The sequence below is a fragment of the Bombina bombina genome, chromosome 4, assembly GCF_027579735.1.
Source record: "Bombina bombina isolate aBomBom1 chromosome 4, aBomBom1.pri, whole genome shotgun sequence".
Taxonomy (NCBI): domain Eukaryota; kingdom Metazoa; phylum Chordata; class Amphibia; order Anura; family Bombinatoridae; genus Bombina; species Bombina bombina.
Genome location: NC_069502.1, coordinates 547,597,898 through 547,617,685, shown reverse-complemented (window position 1 = coordinate 547,617,685; position 19,788 = coordinate 547,597,898). Strand labels below are relative to the sequence as shown.

Genomic DNA, 19,788 nt, shown 5'->3' with positions numbered 1-19,788 from the left:
TGCAGGTAGATGCTGGAAGTCTGATGGTGTGTTCATGGGGTAGACAAGGTAGCCAGTGGATCCCCATAGCAAGCAGACACTCGAGTCAGAAGGAGTCTAAGAAGGAAACAAAACAGCACAAGATGAGTACACACCCCGATACAGTCACATTTATGTCCAAATAAAACTTCTTTCATCTTTTTGTAAGCATCACAATTCCTGTAGCTTAACTCATCCTATGTAATTTAAAACCAAGAAAAACATTGTAGATATATAATACAAACTAAATACATTGATACTTTTACAGAGAATAACTCACAGCTTCTCTATACAATTTAAATGATACTTCATGAATACTAAGCAAGTGAAAACTGCTAGACTTCATCAAGAGGCTGAATGGCTATGCTAAAACATTTGCTAAGGCCTGCCCTGTAACAAAAATGAAAAAAAAAAAAAAAAACAGTCAATAAAAATATTTTCTTTAAAATGAATCTCTTCACACTGTCACTTGGAGCTACTAAAAATAAAAGAACCTAGTGTTGCTTTATTCTGTAAAGCTACTATCCGTAATGTTTATATAATTCTCCAACTATGATCCTAATAGTCAGCAATCTCATCTAATATAAACACTGCTAGTTTACTAATTATTTTATGCAATCTAAATCATCACACACTCCTGTATGAGGAAAGAATACAATCATAACATCATTTAAAAATACAAAATCTTTTAAAGGTAAACACATCTTTATGGTAAGATGATTCCTTTCATTGACAAACATCTGGAATAACAAAATTCAAATTGCAGATACCATACCAATTAATAAAAGGAAAAAATAAATTTGCGTTCATCACACAGCTCCAATAAGAGCCATGGTAGGTAGAAAATATACCATCAATATAACTATGATTATGCTACTCCCTAAACAAATATTTCTCTGTATAATTAATATAAATTTCTATCTGAGATATGTCCTCACTGTGTTCCATAGGGTGGAGGGTCAAAAATATTCTGATATATTGCAGCATTTTCTTTAAACTATAAAGGTGCAAACATATTTTCTATACTCAGTGGGCCATTCAATAGGTTACAATACTGCAAGGTTTATATTTTGTTTAAGTACATAAACTCCAATGTGCACTAATACAAATAAAGCATACTTTCTGCAGACAAAACTATATGACTTCTTATAACTAATATGATCAACCAAAAATAACACAAATACAAGAGAATACAAAACAAGCAATATAAGTAAACAAGTTAAACAATACTTTCCTAATTTAATTGGTTGACTCTGTAACAGTGTAACAGGTCCTCAATATCAACAGGCAAGGCACAGTCCAGAGAAGGATAGTCTTTATGTTCTGAAGACACACATTATAGGAAACAGTCATAGATTACCCAGAGTCCAGTTCTGGGGCTGGTACCAGCATGCAAAGCAAATAATGGATCCAAAGATAGTTCAGCAACTTTTACTGCAGTATGGTGGTTAAAACAAACTTGACAAATGGTATGTTATCTTCATTGTTTCTTTCTTTAAAAGGTTTACTTGCATTTAATCTTCAATCTTTTGGAGAGTGCACTATGAAATTTTATCTGTACAGATTTTACCTAAATATGAAAAACTCAAAAATAATTCAGTAAGGCCTAGATTTAGAGTTGGGCAGTAGCCGTCAAAACCAGCGTTAGAGGCTCCTAACGCTGGTTTTTACCGCCCTCTGGTATTTGGAGTCAGTCATTAAAGGGTCTAACGCTCACTTTCCAGCCGCGACTTTTCCATACCGCAGATCCCCTTACGTCAATTGCGTATCCTATCTTTTCAATGGGATCTTTCTAACGCCGGTATTTAGAGTCGTGGCTGAAGTGAGCGTTAGAATTTTAACGACAAAACTCCAGCCGCAGAAAAAAGTCAGTAGTTAAGAGCTTTCTGGGCTAACGCCGGTTTATAAAGCTCTTAACTACTGTGCTCTAAAGTACACTAACATCCATAAACTACCTATATACCCCTAAACCGAGGTCCCCCCACATCGCCGCCACTCTATAACATTTTTTTAACCCCTAATCTGCCGACCGCCACCTACGTTATACTTATGTACCTCTAATCTGCTGCCCCTAACATTGCCGACCCCTATATTATATTTATTAACCCCTAATCTGCCCCCCTCAACGTCGCCTCCACCTGCCTCCACTTATTAACCCCTAATCTGCCTAGCGGACCGCACCGCTACTATAATAAAGTTATTAACCCCTAATCTGCCTCAATAACCCTATAATAAATAGTATTAACTCCTAATCTGCCCTGCCTAACATCGCCGACACCTAACTTCAATTATTAACCCCTAATCTGCTGACCGAATCTCGCCGCTACTGTAATAAATTGATTAACCCCTAAAGCTAAGTCTAATCCTAACCCTAACACCCCCCTAAATTAAATATAATTTAAATCTAACGAAATAAATTAACTCTTATTAAATAAATTATTCCTATTTAAAGCTAAATACTTACCTGTAAAATAAACCCTAATATAGCTACATTATAAATTATAATTATATTATAGCTATTTTAGGATTTATATTTATTTTACAGGTAACTTTGTATTTATTTTAACCAGGTACAATAGCTATTAAATAGTTAAGAACTATTTAATAGCTAAAATAGTTAAAATAATTACAAAATTATCCTAACCTAAGTTACAATTAAACCTAACACTACACTATCAATAAATAAATTAAATTAAATACCTACAATTACCTACAATTAAACCTAACACTACACTATCAATACATTAATTAAATACAATACCTACAAATAACTACAATTAAATAAACTAACTAAAGTACAAAAAATAAAAAAGAACTAAGTTACAAAAAATAAAAAAATATTTACAAACATTAGAAAAATATTACAACAATTTTAAACTAATTACACCTACTCTAAGCCCCCTAATGAAATTACAAAGCCCCCCAAAATAAAAAAATGCCCTACCCTATTCTAAATTACAAAAGTTCAAAGCTCTTTTACCTTACCAGCCCTGAACAGGGCCCTTTGCGGGGCATGCCCCAAGAAATTCAGCTCTTTTGCGTGTAAAAAAACACATACAATACCCCCCCCCCCCAACATTACAACCCACCACCCACATACCCCTAATCTAACCCAAACCCCCCTTAAATAAACCTAACACTAAGCCCCTGAAGATCTTCCTACCTTATCTTCACCTCACCTTAGCTTAGAGTAGGTGTAATTAGTTTAAAATTGTTGTAATATTTTTCTAATGTTTGTAAATATTTTTTTATTTTTTGTAACTTAGTTTTTTATTTTTTGTACTTTAGTTAGTTTATTTAATTGTAGTTATTTGTAGGTATTGTATTTAATTAATGTATTGATAGTGTAGTGTTAGGTTTAATTGTAGGTAATTATAGGTATTTTATTTAATTTATTTATTGATAGTGTAGTGTTAGGTTTATTTGTAACTTAGGTTAGGATTTATTTTACAGGTAATTTTGTAATTATTTTAACTATTTTAGCTATTAAATAGTTCTTAACTATTTAATAGCTATTGTACCTGGTTAAAATAAATACAAAGTTACCTGTAAAATAAATATAAATCCTAAAATAGCTATAATATAATTATAATTTATATTGTAGCTATATTAGGGTTTATTTTACAGGTAAGTATTTAGCTTTAAATAGGAATAATTTATTTAATAAGAGTTAATTTATTTAGCTAGATTTAAATTATATTTAATTTAGGGGGGTGTTAGGGTTAAAGTTAGACTTAGCTTTAGGGGTTAATAAATTTATTAGCATAGCGGTGAGCTCCTGTCGGCAGATTAGGGGTTAATACTTGAAGTTAGGTGTCGGCAATGTTAGGGAGGGCAGATTAGGGGTTAATACTATTTATTATAGGGTTATTGAGGCGGGAATGAGGCGGATTAGGGGTTAATACATTTATTATAGTAGCGCTCAGGTCCGGTCAGCAGATTAGGGGTTAATAAGTGTAGTTAGGTGGAGGCGACGTTGGGGGCGGCAGATTAGGGGTTAAGAAATATAATATAGGGGTCGGCGATGTTAGGGCAGCAGATTAGGGGTACATAGGGATAATGTAGGTGGCGGGGGTGTACGGAGCGGCAGATTAGGGGTTAAAAATAATATGCAGGGGTCAGCGATAGCGGGGGCGGCAGATTAGGGGTTAATAAGTGTAAGGTTAGGGGTGTTTAGACTCGGGGTACATGTTAGAGTGTTAGGTGCAGACGTAGGAAGTGTTTCCACATAGAAAACAATGGGGCTGCGTTAGGAGCTGAACGCGGCTTTTTTTGCAGGTGTTAGGTTTTTTTTTCAGCTCAAACAGCCCCATTGTTTTCTATGGGGGAATCGTGCACGAGCACGTTTTTTAAGCTGGCCGCGTCCGTAAGCACCGCTGGTATCGAGAGTTGAAGTTGCGGTAAATATGCTATACGCTCCTTTTTTGGAGCCTAATGCAGCCATTCTGTGAACTCTAAATACCAGCGGTATTTAAAAGGTGCGGCCAGAAAAAAGCCAGCGTAGCTAACACACCCCTTTGGCCGCAGAACTCTAAATCTAGGCGTTAGTGTCTTTAATCTCTGGATACAGCTTCATGATCTCATCCTGCAAATACAAATATTGTGTTAAGAACAAAATAGAAAAATAAAAACATTTTAGGTTCATTTACTTATTTAAAATAATCACCCAAATCACATAAAGTTACTCATCAATATTTCCCCCTTTGTTTGCGGGAAACACCCTATGTGTCACGCAAACACAAGATAACAGCAAACTAAAAGACAATTCATGCACTTCACTCATGCATGTAGTATACTATTCTTAACATCATGCATAATCAAATACACCTCAATATTCAATATTCCATTCATACAGCACCCTTCCACACGCATTCACTAAAAAGAAAAACACAACATGCTCGTAGAAAACACTTAAAACCAACTGTCCATTCCACAAAACAATAACAGCCGACAAACTTTTAACAACCATAATTAACCTGAAATTCAACAGATATACGTATACATTCACTGAAACACAGCACTCACAAAACACTACAAATAATTAAAATCCTATAACAACCATCTATACCCTGGTTCTGCAAATTCTACCATGCACTATGAGATCACACTAATAACGCAATCACTTCAGATGATCAATAAACTCCAGTTGCATATTTACAAATAAAATCCCTAACCATAAATTTACAAAGGAACACACAAACACCCAAGTACCATATTTTGGGAAAGATCAGATAATAATGGTACAGCCACTGTTCTATATAGCCCCTGCCCGCATGCACAGTGCAAATCCACTGTTAAATAAATCATGTGTGGCACAAATAATTTGTGAAAAGCTCTGGAATCCAATCTATACTTTTTACATAACCAAAATTTTAATAAATACACAATTATTTGATTTAACTTTGTTTTATAATTTGATATTCACCATTTTGCAGCTCTCTAGCTAAATATAACAATTGTATATAACATAAAAAAGTAGCTTTCTACAAAAGAATAATAATAATAATTTACACAAATAGATGAAAAGGACAGTTTGTCTAAAAAAAATTCCCCTTTAACTCTTTCTCAATGATCCACTGTCCTCACTTATAATAAAAAAAAAATGTATACTGACGTCCATTAAATAGCCTAAGCAAACACAGCCAGCATAAAAAAGCACACACTCACAGTGGGGTGCAGGAATGTTAAAGGGACATTTTACCCAAATTTAAAAAAATATATATATATCTTCAACTGAAACTGCTGACATAGTTAAATACAAAACAACATTCACACATATATTTCAAAGTAGTGAAGTGCGGCAAATGGTGTTAGTTTTTTCTGGACTGACATAATTAAATATACTAGTGTTAGGCTTACAGTAAACCTCATTTTCTCTCTCTGTAAATATTTCTTTAAAATCTCAGATTTTATATCAGTTTGCCTGTATCCCTTTAAATATTTTCTCTTTTTTTTTTACTTTTTTCCGCTAGTCTCACAGATCGCAACACCAAGATTGCATCAGTTCAGCTTGCGTTACAGAGAGAATTAAGTTACACTGCGTAAATGACTGCTATCTAAAACGGCAGATTAAAAAAATATATACATATATATATACACAAGAAAAGGTCGCAAAAAATATATTTTGCAAACTGCTTTATTTATGTTTTATCTCCGTAACTTGTTAATACAGTGTTATGGCTGCTCATGAACTCCTTTCACATGAGTGAACTGGACCTTTAAGTAATAAAATGACAATTTTCTATTGCTCTGTCTAAGCCCTGAGCTCCGGTTTTACAGACAAATATAAGATAAGGAACACAATAAAATATGCTTATTATCTGAAATTCAACCCATTGCAATAACTGTGTCTTGAAAGCACAAAAAACAGCTACTTCATATATACAAATAAACTCCCAAATACAATTTCTACTATATTTTATACTATGCAGCTTGTATAACAAGTCATTGAAAATACATTAATATCAAAACTATGTTACAGTGTACTGTCCCTTTAAGGACTAAACATTTATCATGTAAATTACATATGTATACCATAGCCATGATTAGGAAACTTGTATTATTTACCATAAAAATTCTACTGCTTTACTGTATCATGACCTGCATATTTAAATGAGAGCCATCACAGCATAGATATTACACAGTAATATGTTAGCAATTTATATTAAAACGTCTACTGAATTAATCTACTTGCAACAGAAACGGACCCAAATACTTTTAGATACATTTAATGATATACAGCCTACAACCTTATTTTATCTTTTCCACTAACTCCTTGCACAAATCTTGCAAATACAACATATGTGAATCAACCTGTTAATCTTTTTTCATTTTCCAGAACATGACCGAAAGTCATACAATCATCCGCACATTCACAAATCCCTTAATTAGTTCACTTGCAAAAACAATATATTGATATGCCGCAATAGGTGGACAGTTTTTTTTATTTGCATACAACAAACATCACTTAAAACTAAAAACTGCTAATAAATAACACACATAATTAATAACATGCTGATGATTTTAAAATAAAATTATAACAATAACACTACAAAATACCTCATTACAACATCTGATTTCTTAGCTAAGAAACTAGCCTAAATAATTACCATACAGAAAGAAAAATGCACCAAGGTCATTTTTTACAGCAATATACACATACAAGCTCATATCATCTCGCATACCAGAAATTCATTCGCAACATTTATTCTTGCGCAATTCCAACATACATCAAACTCTTAGTGACACAGAAAACACATTAACAGTCTCTTTCCTTCTCAGGAAAATATATATTTGATAACATACCAAAGACATCTAAAAATACACTAAGATTAACTTTCCACCAAATTTAAAATGTATTTGAAAGTGTCCAAATTTGCAAGGTTTGCAAAAGTTTTTTTTTTTTTTTTTTCTCTTTGCTGAATCTACACAGCTGTACTCACTGACAGTTTTATAATCCCCCTCCCTTTCTGGAGTGGATATCTCTCTGCCTGAAATGCTTCTGTTAACCCCTTTGTAGACGTTAAAAATGCAATAACCTACATATTTTCTAAGCACAGCACAGCACAGCACAATCATATAGCAATAAAAGCAAGCACCAAATAGTAATTCAAGTCCAGTGATAGGTAACAAAAACTCTACTTATAGGAATGTATAGGGATAACTTTAACACAGGCGAGACTCAAACTCACCATAACAAAGCGATGCCAACTTGCCCGGGGGACTAAGAACCTCCCGTCAAATGCATGCTAACTTTTTATCTCTTGCGCACTTCACCAGACAGGATCGTAAACCTGTCTAAACTAGCACAGGACTTTAACCTGTCTAGAGGGGGTTATATGCCGGCAGGACTAAAAACCTCAGCAAAAAACCCTGCTTCTTTACTGCAGGAACCCCTTAATCCTTTATAATATATAACCAACACCTATTACAAAAATAAATTTAGGTTCAGATTCACAGAGGGAAAGTAGAGTAAAAAAACACTCATCTACTTACCCAGTGCGAATCCCATGAGCTGACACCAGAAACTGTTAGGTGTTGTTTTCAGAGGGGGAGTGTCAGTCAGGACTGGGCCTCGGGCACACCGTACCAACTGGGAATGAATATATTATTTGATAAGGATATCCTAGAGCAGTGTTTTTCAACCAGTGTGCCGTGGCACACTAGTGTGCCGTGAGAGATCCTCAGGTGTGCCACGGCAGACTGACAACAGTGTGACATATTTTTTAAACTTTGCTTGTTTTTTACTCCCAGTGCAGGGGTAGTTTATAGGAGGCATGGCATAACAGCACAATACATACAGTATGTGTGTGTTTGTGTGTATGTGTATATATATATATATATATATATATATATATATATGCTGTATTAGGCAACAATGTGTGATTTTTTTAAAAATTTTGGGATGGTGGTGTGCCCCAGGATTTTTTAATGTAAAAAAGTGTGCCACAGCAAAAAAAAAGGTTAAAAATCACTGTCCTAGAGAACAGCACTTCAGACCACGCAGCAATGAGTCTAAAACCATTCTCCTTTATTGAAATACACACAACATGTCTTATAGGCAACAATTACAGCATTAACATGATGACACGTTAAGACCGTGTCATTTTACACAGAGTTTGTCAGGAAAAATACTAGCTAGAAACAATATTTCTATAGTCATAATAAGGAGGACATCTAGTAGCAAAGCAAGGTTATTTGAGTATCTTATAGAGATAGTACTTTCCAGGCGTTGTGCCAGGAACATCTGCAAGGCCAACCTAGCTCTAACAAACTAATAACAAATATGTATTTCTACAGAATTATTGCTATAATAAATAATATTCAGACAAGATGAATGCCAAAGACAAAATGGCAGTTAAGAACAAGATGGCGCTAGTCTTGCTAACAATAATTCCTAACAGAACCCAATTTTTTTCTTTTGTGATTCAGATAGAGAATGCAATTTTAACCAACTTTCTAATTTACTCCTATTATCAAATTTTCTTCATTCTCTTGGTATCTTTATTTGAAAAGCAAGAATGTAAGTTTAGATGCAGGCCCAATTTTGGTGAACAACCTGGGTTTTCTTGCTGATTGGTGGATAAATTCACCCACCAATAAACAAGTGCTGTCCATGGTACTCAACCAAAAATTGGCTGGCTCCTTAGCTTAAATGCCTTCTTTTTCAAATAAAGATAGCAAGAGAACGAAGAAAAAATGATAATAGGAGTAAATTAGAAAGTTGCTTAAAATTGCATGCTCTATCTGAATCACGAAGAAAAAAAAAATTGGGTTCAGTGTCCCTTTAACCCCTTAATGACCGGACCATTTTTCAATTTTCTTACCCTTAATGACAATGGCTATTTTTACATTTCTGCAGTGTTTGCGTTTAGCTGTAATTTTCCTCTTACTCGTTTACTGTACCCACACATATTATATACCGTTTTTCTCGTCATTAAATGGACTTTCTAAAAATATTATATTTTCATCAAATCTTATAATTTACTAAAAAAAAATGATAAAATATGAGGAAAAAATGGAAAAAAAAAACACACTTTTTCTAACTTTGACCCCCAAAATCTGTTACACATCTACAATCACCAAAAAACACCCATGCTAAATAGTTTATAAATTTTGTCCTGAGTTTAGAAATACCCAATGTTTACACGTTCTTTGCTTTTTTTGCAATTTATGGGGCAATAAATATAAGTAGCACTTTGCTATTTCCAAACCACTTTTTTTCAAAATTAGCGCTAGTTACTTTGGAACCCTGATATCTGTCAGGAATACCTGAATATCCCTTGACATGTATATATTTTGTTTTAGAAGACATCCCAAAGTATTGATCTAGGCCCATTTTGGTATATTTCATGCCACCATTTCACCGCCAAATGCGGTAAAAAAAAAAAAAGTTCACTTTTTCACAAATTTTGTCACAAACTTTAGGTTTCCCACTGAAATTATTTACAAACAGCTTCTGCAATTATGGCACAAATTGTTGTAAATGCTTCTATGGGATCCCCTTTTTCAGAAATAGCAGACTTATATGGCTTTGTGGTTGCTTTTTGGTAATTAGAAGGCCGCTAAATGCCGCTGCGCACCACACGTGTTTTATGCCCAGGAGTGAAGGGGTTAATTAGGGAGCTTGTAGGGTTAATTTTAGCTTTAGTGTAGTGTAGTAGACAACCCCAAGTATTGATCTAGGCCCATTTTGGTATATTTTATGCCACCATTTGCGAGCAAATAAAAAAAAAAAACTTTACATTTTTCACAATTTTAGGTTTCTCACTGAAATTATTTACAAACAGCTTGTGCTATTATGGAAAAAATTGTTGTAAAAGCTTCTCTGGGATCCCCTTTCTTCAGAAATAGCAGACTTATATGGCTTTTGCGTTGCTTTTTGGTAATTAGAAGGCCGCTAAATGCTGCTGCGCACCACACGTGAATTATGCCCAGCAGTGAAGGGGTTAAATTAGGTAGCTTGTAGGGTTAATTTTAGAGATCAGCCTCCCACCTGATACATCCCACCCCCTGGTCCCTCCCAAACAGCTCTCTTCCCTCCCCCACCCCACAATTGTTCCCGCCATCTTAAGTACTGGCAGAAAGTCTGCCAGTACTAAATAAAAGTTTTTTTGGTTTTTTTTTTAAATAAAAATAATAAAATATTTTAGTTGTGATGGACCCCTGCCTTAGCACCAACCTCCCTGATCCCCCCCCCCCCCAGCTCTCTAACCCTCTCCCCTACCGAATTACCGCCATCTGCTGTCTGCCAGTACCCAGTTTGGCCCCACAAACCAAAATATTTTAATTTTATTTATAACTTTTATTTTTAATTATTTCCGTAGTGTAGCAGCCCCCCCACAATACCCCCACCCCCTCCCAGATCCTTTTATGTGTAAAAAAAATTAACCTTTTTTCCCCCTTCCTTCCTTCATTGGTGTCAGTGTGGCTAATGCGCACACGTGCACGCGCGCCCTTATGCACACGCGCCCCAGTGCACACGCACGCATCGTGCACGCGCGCACACACTCCCTCCTCCCACCCGGACAACGGCACCATCGCTACCGGTGCAGAGAGGGCCACAGAGTGGCTCTCTCTGCATCGGAGGCTTGTAAAGGGGTACTGCAGGATGCCTCCATATCGAGGCATCACTGCAATACCCTCAGAGCTGCTGGAAGCGATTGTGATCACTTCCAGCACTCTGTTAGACAACTGACGTACCAGGTACGTCTATTGTCATTAACATTTAGTTTTTGCATGACGTACCTGGTACGTCAGTTGTCATTAAGGGGTTAAGCAACTTTCTAATTTACTCCTATTATTATTTTTTTATTCGTTCTCTTGCTATCTTTATTTTAAAAGCAGGAATGTAAATCTTAGCAGCCAGCCCATTTCAGGTTCGGCACCATAGATAGTGCTTGCTTATTGGAGGCTTACATTTACCCACCAATAAGCAAGCATAACCCAGGTTCTCAACCAAAAATAGGCCGACTCCTATGCATCACATTCCTGCTTTTTAAATAAAGATAGCAAGAGAACGAAGAAAAATTGATAATCGGAGTAAATTAGAAAGTTGCTTAAAATTGCATGCTATATCTGAACCATGAAATGTCCCTTTAAGTTCTCCAATGAAGCACAAAGTATAGTATTAAGTGCTACAGTTTGTACATACATTAATACAAGAGTCATGCCAAAATCTTGATCTACTTGTTTTTTTAATTATAGTTTTTTTTCAGAGTAAATGTGTTTTGTCCCAAATGCAATTGTAAACATAAACATTGTTAATAAAAAACATATATAAGAATAAAAAATAATTATTTAAAAACATATTTTTTGTTTATTAGTATGGAAAACATTACAACACACATCTGTTTCTGCAAGTGGTCAACCATAGTAATTTATAGTGATATAAAACATTTTCCATTTACTTTTTTTAGGTTATTGTTTTGTCCAATAATTGTCTACATGCTGTATGAAAAAAAGTGTAACTTCTTAATATAATGTTAAAAAAATCATACCAGGGAAATCAAGAATAGACAAGACTATTATGATATACAAATCCAACTTTTATTGGGTTTTTATTATAATAATTAGTGTGTAATATATATATTTCTTGTTTTATATTTTGATGTGATGTATTATAAACCCCTCTTGCTCAATGTTACATTAAAGTTGTTTGCTGCAGACAGTGAGGAGACCTTTGATAATTGAGATTGCTATAGAATATATTCTCACGTACCCTTTGATGACCCTTTTATTTTTGGAGTGTATCCATGGGACCAGAAAGGGTTTGTATTTTGGAATATTTGTATAGTTGCATCTGTAAAAGGGGAAAGCTTGGAGAGGAGATGGGACACAACAATATCTTATGTCATTTAGGAAATATTTACATGTCATAATACAGTTTATAAATATAACCTAAATTAAGTTTCAAATCATTTTTAAAACTTTTCTATTCATCGTACCATCAGGAAAATGGTACAGTACTGTAATCAGAAAGGTAATAGTTATTGTTTTAAATAAATATAGATTAGCATTTTATAACACAAAACAAAAATCTAAACCAAAAATGCAGGTAGAGAACACTATGACTTACTGGTTGGGAAAAATTGAAACTTTGAATAATTTTATTTTTAATAAATATTAATTAAAAAGTTTGGATTTCTGAGAAATTCTGCATTTTGAAATTCCAGATTTCGGTATATGTAACTGTATATAATACACACTAGACTTGTGCATTCAGAATTTTCGTTCAATGTCGGATGCGGAAGTAGGCAGACTTTCGTTATGTTCGGATCTTTTCAGAACTGAATTTATTCTTGTGCAAGTGAAGCACACTAAAATCTGTGCAAACCCAGATTTTAGTGGGCTTCACTTTCACAAGAAGAAATTTGATATAATCAAAATTGATAATAGAAGTAAATTGGAAAGTTGTTTAAATATTGTATGATCAGTCTTAATCATGAAAGAAAAAAGTTGGGTTCAATGTCCCTTTAATAGTTTTAAGATATTGTATTCCTACTAATTTCTTCATAAAGTGTAAGATGATACACAGTGAGTGATAAATTACATTGTTTTTTTACATATATCTGCATTTAATCTTAAAGAGACAGTCTACTCTAGAATTGTTATAGTTTAAAAAGATAGATAATCCTTATATTACCCATTCCCCAGTTTTGCATATCCAACACTGCTATATTAATACATTTTTTATCTCTGTCTAGCTGAAAAACACTGCCCAAATCCTGTAAAATAAGAGTCGGCCTTCAAGGGCTTAGAAATTAGCATAGTAGCTTTCAACAAAGAATACCAAAAGAACCAAGCAAATTTGATGATAAAAGTAAATTGGAAAGCTGTTTAAAATTGCATGCCCTGTCTGAATCATCACTAGACTGTCCCTTTAAATGTAGAGGTTTTGGGGAAACAGATGTGGATCCATATATATTTAAGATATAATCTCATGATGGTCTTCACCATGTACACTATGCTAAATAACACAAGACTAACCATTTTTGGGTTATTTATGTTTCTCTATATTTGTGTATTTCTATAAAACAGGGTAGGTTTGTAAACCATTGAAATTGATCTGTAAATGCAGGAAGTGCCAAAAACTAAAAATCTTTATAAGCCAATGGTTTACCACTGAAGGGGTTAAATAGGAATACCAATAATTTCCCCTTGGTTCAAGAACCCCACCTTAAAGGACCAGTCAATACATTAGATTTGCATAATCAACAAATGCAAGATAACAAGACAATGCAATTGCACTTAGTCTGAACTTCAAATGAGTAGTAGATTTTTTTATAACAAATTTCAAAGTTATGTATATTTCCACTCCCCTTGTACCATGTGATAGCAATCAGCCAATCGCAAATGCATATCCGTATAGTCTGAATTCTTGCACATGCTCAGTAGGATCTGGTGACTCAAAAATTGTAAATATAAAAGACTGTGCACATTTTTTTTTAATGGAAGTAAATTGGAAAGTTGTTTAAAATGACATGCTGAATCTGAATCATGAAAATTTTATTTAATCTGAGTGTCCCTTTAACTCAGATGTTAATGATTGTGTACTAACAATATAATATACTGTAAATACAGAAAGTCACATTCAGAGGCAGAAATAAGTTACTGAGCTACCTTGCATAAGCAGAGTATGGCCATGCTTTGTGCCAAACAGGTGATTTATGCAGGCAGTTTTGCAACACTGTAACATTTCCTAATAACCCATTTTCCCATCATAGTTATTACCTGCTCCACTGAAAAAAAATGGATTTAGTAATTAGTCCATGAAGTTGTAAAGTGATTATAGGTCATGCAGCAACTATAGCTAAGCTTTGCAAACTCTGGCTGGTTAATATATCTGGGTGAGTCAGCACATCCCTCCTCCTGTCCCCTAGTGTCACTCACACACGTCCTATCAGCTGATCCTCATTGCTATATCTTTGCCTACCAAACACACGTACCACTGTTTTCCCATAACTTTACAAACAAAAATAGACAACTACACAAAAGTGCAAGTGAATTCGCTTGGTATAGCTTCTACTTTACTAGAATAAAAGCCGCTGGTCAGAAGATAAACCATGTCTTCCCAGGTGAACCAAGAGCAGGGAGTACAAGGAGGAGAGCAACAGGATGGCAGCCAGACAGTTCTATACACCAGGAAGAGGGGCTATGATATAACCCGTGACCCGCATCTTAACAAGGTACTTGCAGACCAGATGGCAAATACAAGTGTCTGTTGCAGGCCTTTGTCTATTATACTATTGTTAAATGCGCACCAAACACAAATGTCGTGCATGTGTCAAAATACCGATCTAATTAACCCCTAAGCCGCTGAAGGCTGCAGCGAATACCCCAAGCAGTGAATGGGTATTGGGTTTGCTTTTTGGTACCGTGAAAAAAACATGATTCTTGGTACATACACAGCATCGTGTTAAAAACCTGCTGCAAAGATAAATTAAACAGTTGTCGAAAAAAGAGGGCGTGCAAAAATTGTAGCATTTCTGGCCCCACATCGATCGTTAGGAAAGTATTGATTTGTGTTAAAACTTCTTGCCTAGGTAAGAATAGTTTATTTGGAAACCGCGTGTTTTCATTTGGTGTTGGCTTTTGATTGGGTCGGGCAGTACCTCCGTGTTGTAAGTTACTAGAATTCAAATGCAGGCCATTTTATATTCGTATTTAGTCAAAATGAAATATAAAATATGAATATGTTGTTATAAATAAACTCTTTAATTTCTCGTTCACTGACACATAAAAAAGTTTATGGAACTTTTCAGGGGAAAATTGCAAGATCAGCAAACACAGCCAAATTTCTCTATGTAACGCTGTCTGCAGTGCCCGGGCCGGAAAGAGGATAGTAGGAAACCTCTCAGAGCGCTCTGGTGGCTAAATAGTAATAGTAGCAGCAAGTTCCTGTCACGGGGGTGGAGAGAATACTACGGTTATGTGAACATTATGTACTGTGGCAGGGTTTTCTTCAAACACCCCCAGTATATTGGTACAGTCCCACGTGCACGCGCAGCCCTCTGTGGCAGTGTGGTGTTGCTGTTAGGCATTAATACTGTTAACACATAGAGCCCGAGCTGTTTGCTTATTTATATATATTTTAATTTGGAGCCACTCTATGGGGTTTTATCAGAAATAACACAACGTTGTTACACAAACGGTTACCATCATAGAAATGTACATTCTAATGTTGTGCTATTAAACTACCATTGTATTTCATTACCTAAAATCGTAGTCATAACATTACGCTTATAGTTTGCCACCACGTAATTTATACCATTGCCACTTTTGAAATGCTTTGGTTGAAGCAATGTTTCATGGACGTTTTATAGATGCCCAAATGTTATTGCTTGATAAAAAAAAAATGATGTTCAGCATGTATTATATTTGTTAGTAGCAGAGGCATCAAAAGTTTCCCCATATAGTGATTAGTGAAAATAGCAACTTGATTTTCTTTTGGAAAGCACCACCAGCTTTTCCACTGCTCTTGAACTGCACACTCCTGAGCATTACACCTTGATTCACTTTGGGTGTTTGCAGGTAATCTAGAGCTGCTACTCAATAAATGCATTAAATGCACAAGAGCTCACATTTTGAATGGAAGTGGAAACAGTCAAAGGCAATAGTGCCTTTAGTGCTTTCTGAGTAACAGCACACATTTATATTTGCTCAAACTATAGTAGATATATTTTTATGTTTTCATGCCAGATTTTCACACCTGTGAAGCTTTCTCATGATGCCATATGCAATTCCTAGTGTTATGCAGGCTGCTGCAAAGCACAAGTACCCTATTGAAATGCTGCTGCCTGGAGAATTATGCAGTTGGTATGTGGTGTCAGCAAGGGTCACTAATCTTAATGCAAAGGTGTCAATTTGCAGTTAAAAAATAATAATAATAAAAAAAAAAACTTGCAGTATAGTTTCATTGTTTATTTTGCATATTTTTCCTGTAATTTAATTTTGAAAAGTACACACATTATACAAAGTGCTTGTTTGATCATTGTAGTAGCTAATTTATATCTGTCCTTAATTGGCCCCAGCAGATGAAATCAACTTTTAAAATTGTACTATTAAACAATGCAACATTTGCCAAAAAAATATGCTGTAAACATTTATTTTGGACATAGAACCTGTGGGTTGTTGTTGTTGTTGTTGTATTGATAATATGTGCTATGCAGGGCTCACAATTTCAAGAACTAAGTTACTAGCCAGGCCAAAATGTTACTCGCCACTTCTGATCCCCGCCCATTGCCCCACCCTGTCTTTGCATAAATGTAGTCATTGCAAACACCTTGTGCAGTAATTTTATCTTTGTGTTTATTTTATACCATAACAAGTTACGTAAAAGTACATTCAGTAATAAATTAACAAAAAAGTGCATAACAGATAGCAACATCAACAAGGGGTTATAGGTTTATAGTAATGAAATCATTGGCTTCTGCTTGTAATTAAAGCTCCGCCAGAGCTTCTCACTGTGAAAACTGATGTCTCTATATGTGAGTTAATCTTAATGATACTATGAGAGCATTGGGTGAGTATCAAATTATTGTCAGTACACAGTACAGGCATTAGCAGGAGGTACTAGGAAGTTAGACATCCACAAATAATGGATATGTCTATAAAACTGGCCTATTGCATTTAATTTGCTAGCAAACATTCACTTTATAAAACCCATAAGAAGGAACGTGCGCATTATACAGGTATGTCTGATGAGCAATGACCTTAGAAAAGATTAGTGCCACTTGCACTTTATAGCATGTGCAGCATGGCACAATAAAATGCCTACAAATGGAACAAATGAAAACTGAGATAAATGCAGTTCAATCTGTGGGAAAAAAATCTATATGTATTGAGCTACTTTGCAGTGCTCTATATTTGAGCAAACAGCATGCTGCAAATCTGTGCTAATGAGATATTTGCACAGCCTCCACTAGCACCTACAAAGTGCCAGGTCCAGAACACTGTCTAAGCCCTCACCTCATCAGTTCTGCTTTCCCTGCAGACTGAGACAATAAACCCATCTTAAAATGTAACAGTGTGATTTAAGGATGGTAAACAGGACCCAATATACTCAAAATGGTATGACATGGTTAATTATTAATTCATGAATTAATTAGTTAATGGACTACATAAAGTAATATAGCAACCACACTATGTGTTTATAAGAAATTTAGAAAAGTACAAAACAATGTATGTTGACATCTTTGTAACATTAAATAGTATTAAGCATTGTATTTGCATAGACTATTTTTATTAGAAAATAGGGCTGCTAGCTGGATAACCAGCTAAAGCAAAGCCATGTCACCATGTTGCATGTCTCTGCCACTGTTGTCGAAGAAATGTAAATGTTGTTGTGGTATGTGTATATATATATATATGTGTGTGTGTTTTTGTGGATTTTTAGACATATTTTGCCAGATAGCCAACTGAAATACAGAACTTTCTTTCTCACTACCGGACACCTTACAAGCCTATTCGTAAACATGAGCATGACTAGCATAGGGAGGTATGAATATCAAAATCTCCCCCATAACTTTGAATATTTTAACATAAAAATAGACTTTAAGAAACTGTCAAGAAGCATTTAGTCAAAGCAAAAGATGAACTTATGGGCTTTAGATCTGTAGATACAAAGTGGGAGTCTGCACAGAGTAAGAAAAAGGGAAGAAGACTTGGCATCAGTGATGTGCGGTGACTTCAGAGGCTGGTGAGGCAGTGGCTAGGAATCGGATACGCCTTCATTCTTTTGATATCCTTTGTTGAAAATCATATCTAAATATGCTCAGTAGATACTGAGCATATTTAGATATGATTTTCAACAAAGGATATCTGGTTTTCTTAATTCTTTTGATATCCTTTGTTGAAAATCATATCTAAATATGCTCAGTGGTTACTGAGCATATTTAGATATGATTTTCAACAAAGGATATCAAAAGAATGAAGAAAATCAGATATCCTTTGTTGAAAATCATATCTAAATATGCTCAGTAGATACTGAGCATATTTAGATATGATTTTCAACAAAGGATATCTGATTTTTTTTTTTTTTTTTTTTTTTTTTAATTTTTTTACAAAAAGGCTGTAATACATAGATTGGCCAGGGGAGGCACTGCCTCACCTGCCTCTTATGAGTGCACGTCACTGCTTGGCATCTGATGGAATGTCAAATCACTGTATGCAACAAGATGCCCTCTATAATACAGATAGTTGGATGCTTTGTGCAAGGCTTTTATGAATAGTAAAATAGGTGGTACAGCTGTCTTTATCTGCTGCTACCTGAATCTTTTTGTTTTCCATTAAAAGTGAGTCAGTCACAGAAAGATCTCATGGGGTGTATTCCTGGATATGATACAATGACCTGTTGCAGACACACTGAATAAAAGCTGTGCTTTCTACGTGGGAACTAAATGAAAAATAAGGAGAGCTGTGTGTAGTGCTTGATAAACACTACATAGCTAGGTATTAGGCATTATGTTTCAGTATCCTAAAAAGACCACAAAGCACATATTATGTAGGTGCTTATTCCTGTCTCGTTGGAAAAATAATTAGAATTCTGGGACAAAGTCTGATCCAAGTAACAAAGCGGGTGCAACCATGTAACTCAGTGCAAACCTCCTCCTCCAATCCCAAACATATGTCAGTGACTATTTACTAGTGACTGTGATCCGATCGGTACCCTGGTCTCCTCCATACCATGTAACTCAGTGCAAACCCCCTCCCCCGATCCCAAACAGATGTCAGTGACTACTTACTGACTGATCCGATCGGTACCCTGGTAGTCTCCTCCTCCGGACCTTTACAATGACGCGGGGTATGCCTAAGCCTGATTTTACACAGCCTGACACTGTACTCAGAACTCAACACTCATTGCAGCACACAGCAGCACGTGCAGTCACGTCACTCAGACTCGTCGTGCCTTGACTGTGTGTGGTCACGTGATAGCCCTGGGCCCAATAAGATTTTTTTTTTTTTATTTATTTAATTAGAAAAAAAAAAAAAATGTAGAGCATGAAGCCATGAATCCGGAGGATGATGGCAATGTGGGACAGAGTGACATCAGTCGGGACAGTTGGGGGGTATGTGTACCTGTTAGGCTCTGGTATCCTAGGAGGGAGACATAATAGAGCCTTTAGGGTTATTTATTGCACAGCCTACCATAATTCTTTTAAGTGCTGTTGTAATTAATAAAGTAGTTGTTGAAACAGCGCACAAAAGAATTATAGTAGGCTGCGCAATAAATAACCCTAAAGGCTCTATTATGCTTTGTTTTTTCCCTCC

The 19,788-nt window shown here is 35.3% G+C and overlaps 1 protein-coding gene across 1 annotated transcript in view; it reads left to right on the top strand.

The window, feature by feature from the left end:
- Positions 1-14,408: 14,408 nt before the first annotated feature.
- The window catches only part of ME1 (malic enzyme 1), an 809,599-nt gene continuing 804,219 nt past the window's right edge, over positions 14,409-19,788 (top strand). The window contains exon 1 of the mRNA XM_053710486.1: positions 14,409-14,705. Coding sequence (XP_053566461.1) covers positions 14,583-14,705 — 123 coding nt within the window. The 5' untranslated portion in view covers positions 14,409-14,582. The remainder of the gene's footprint in view (positions 14,706-19,788) is intronic.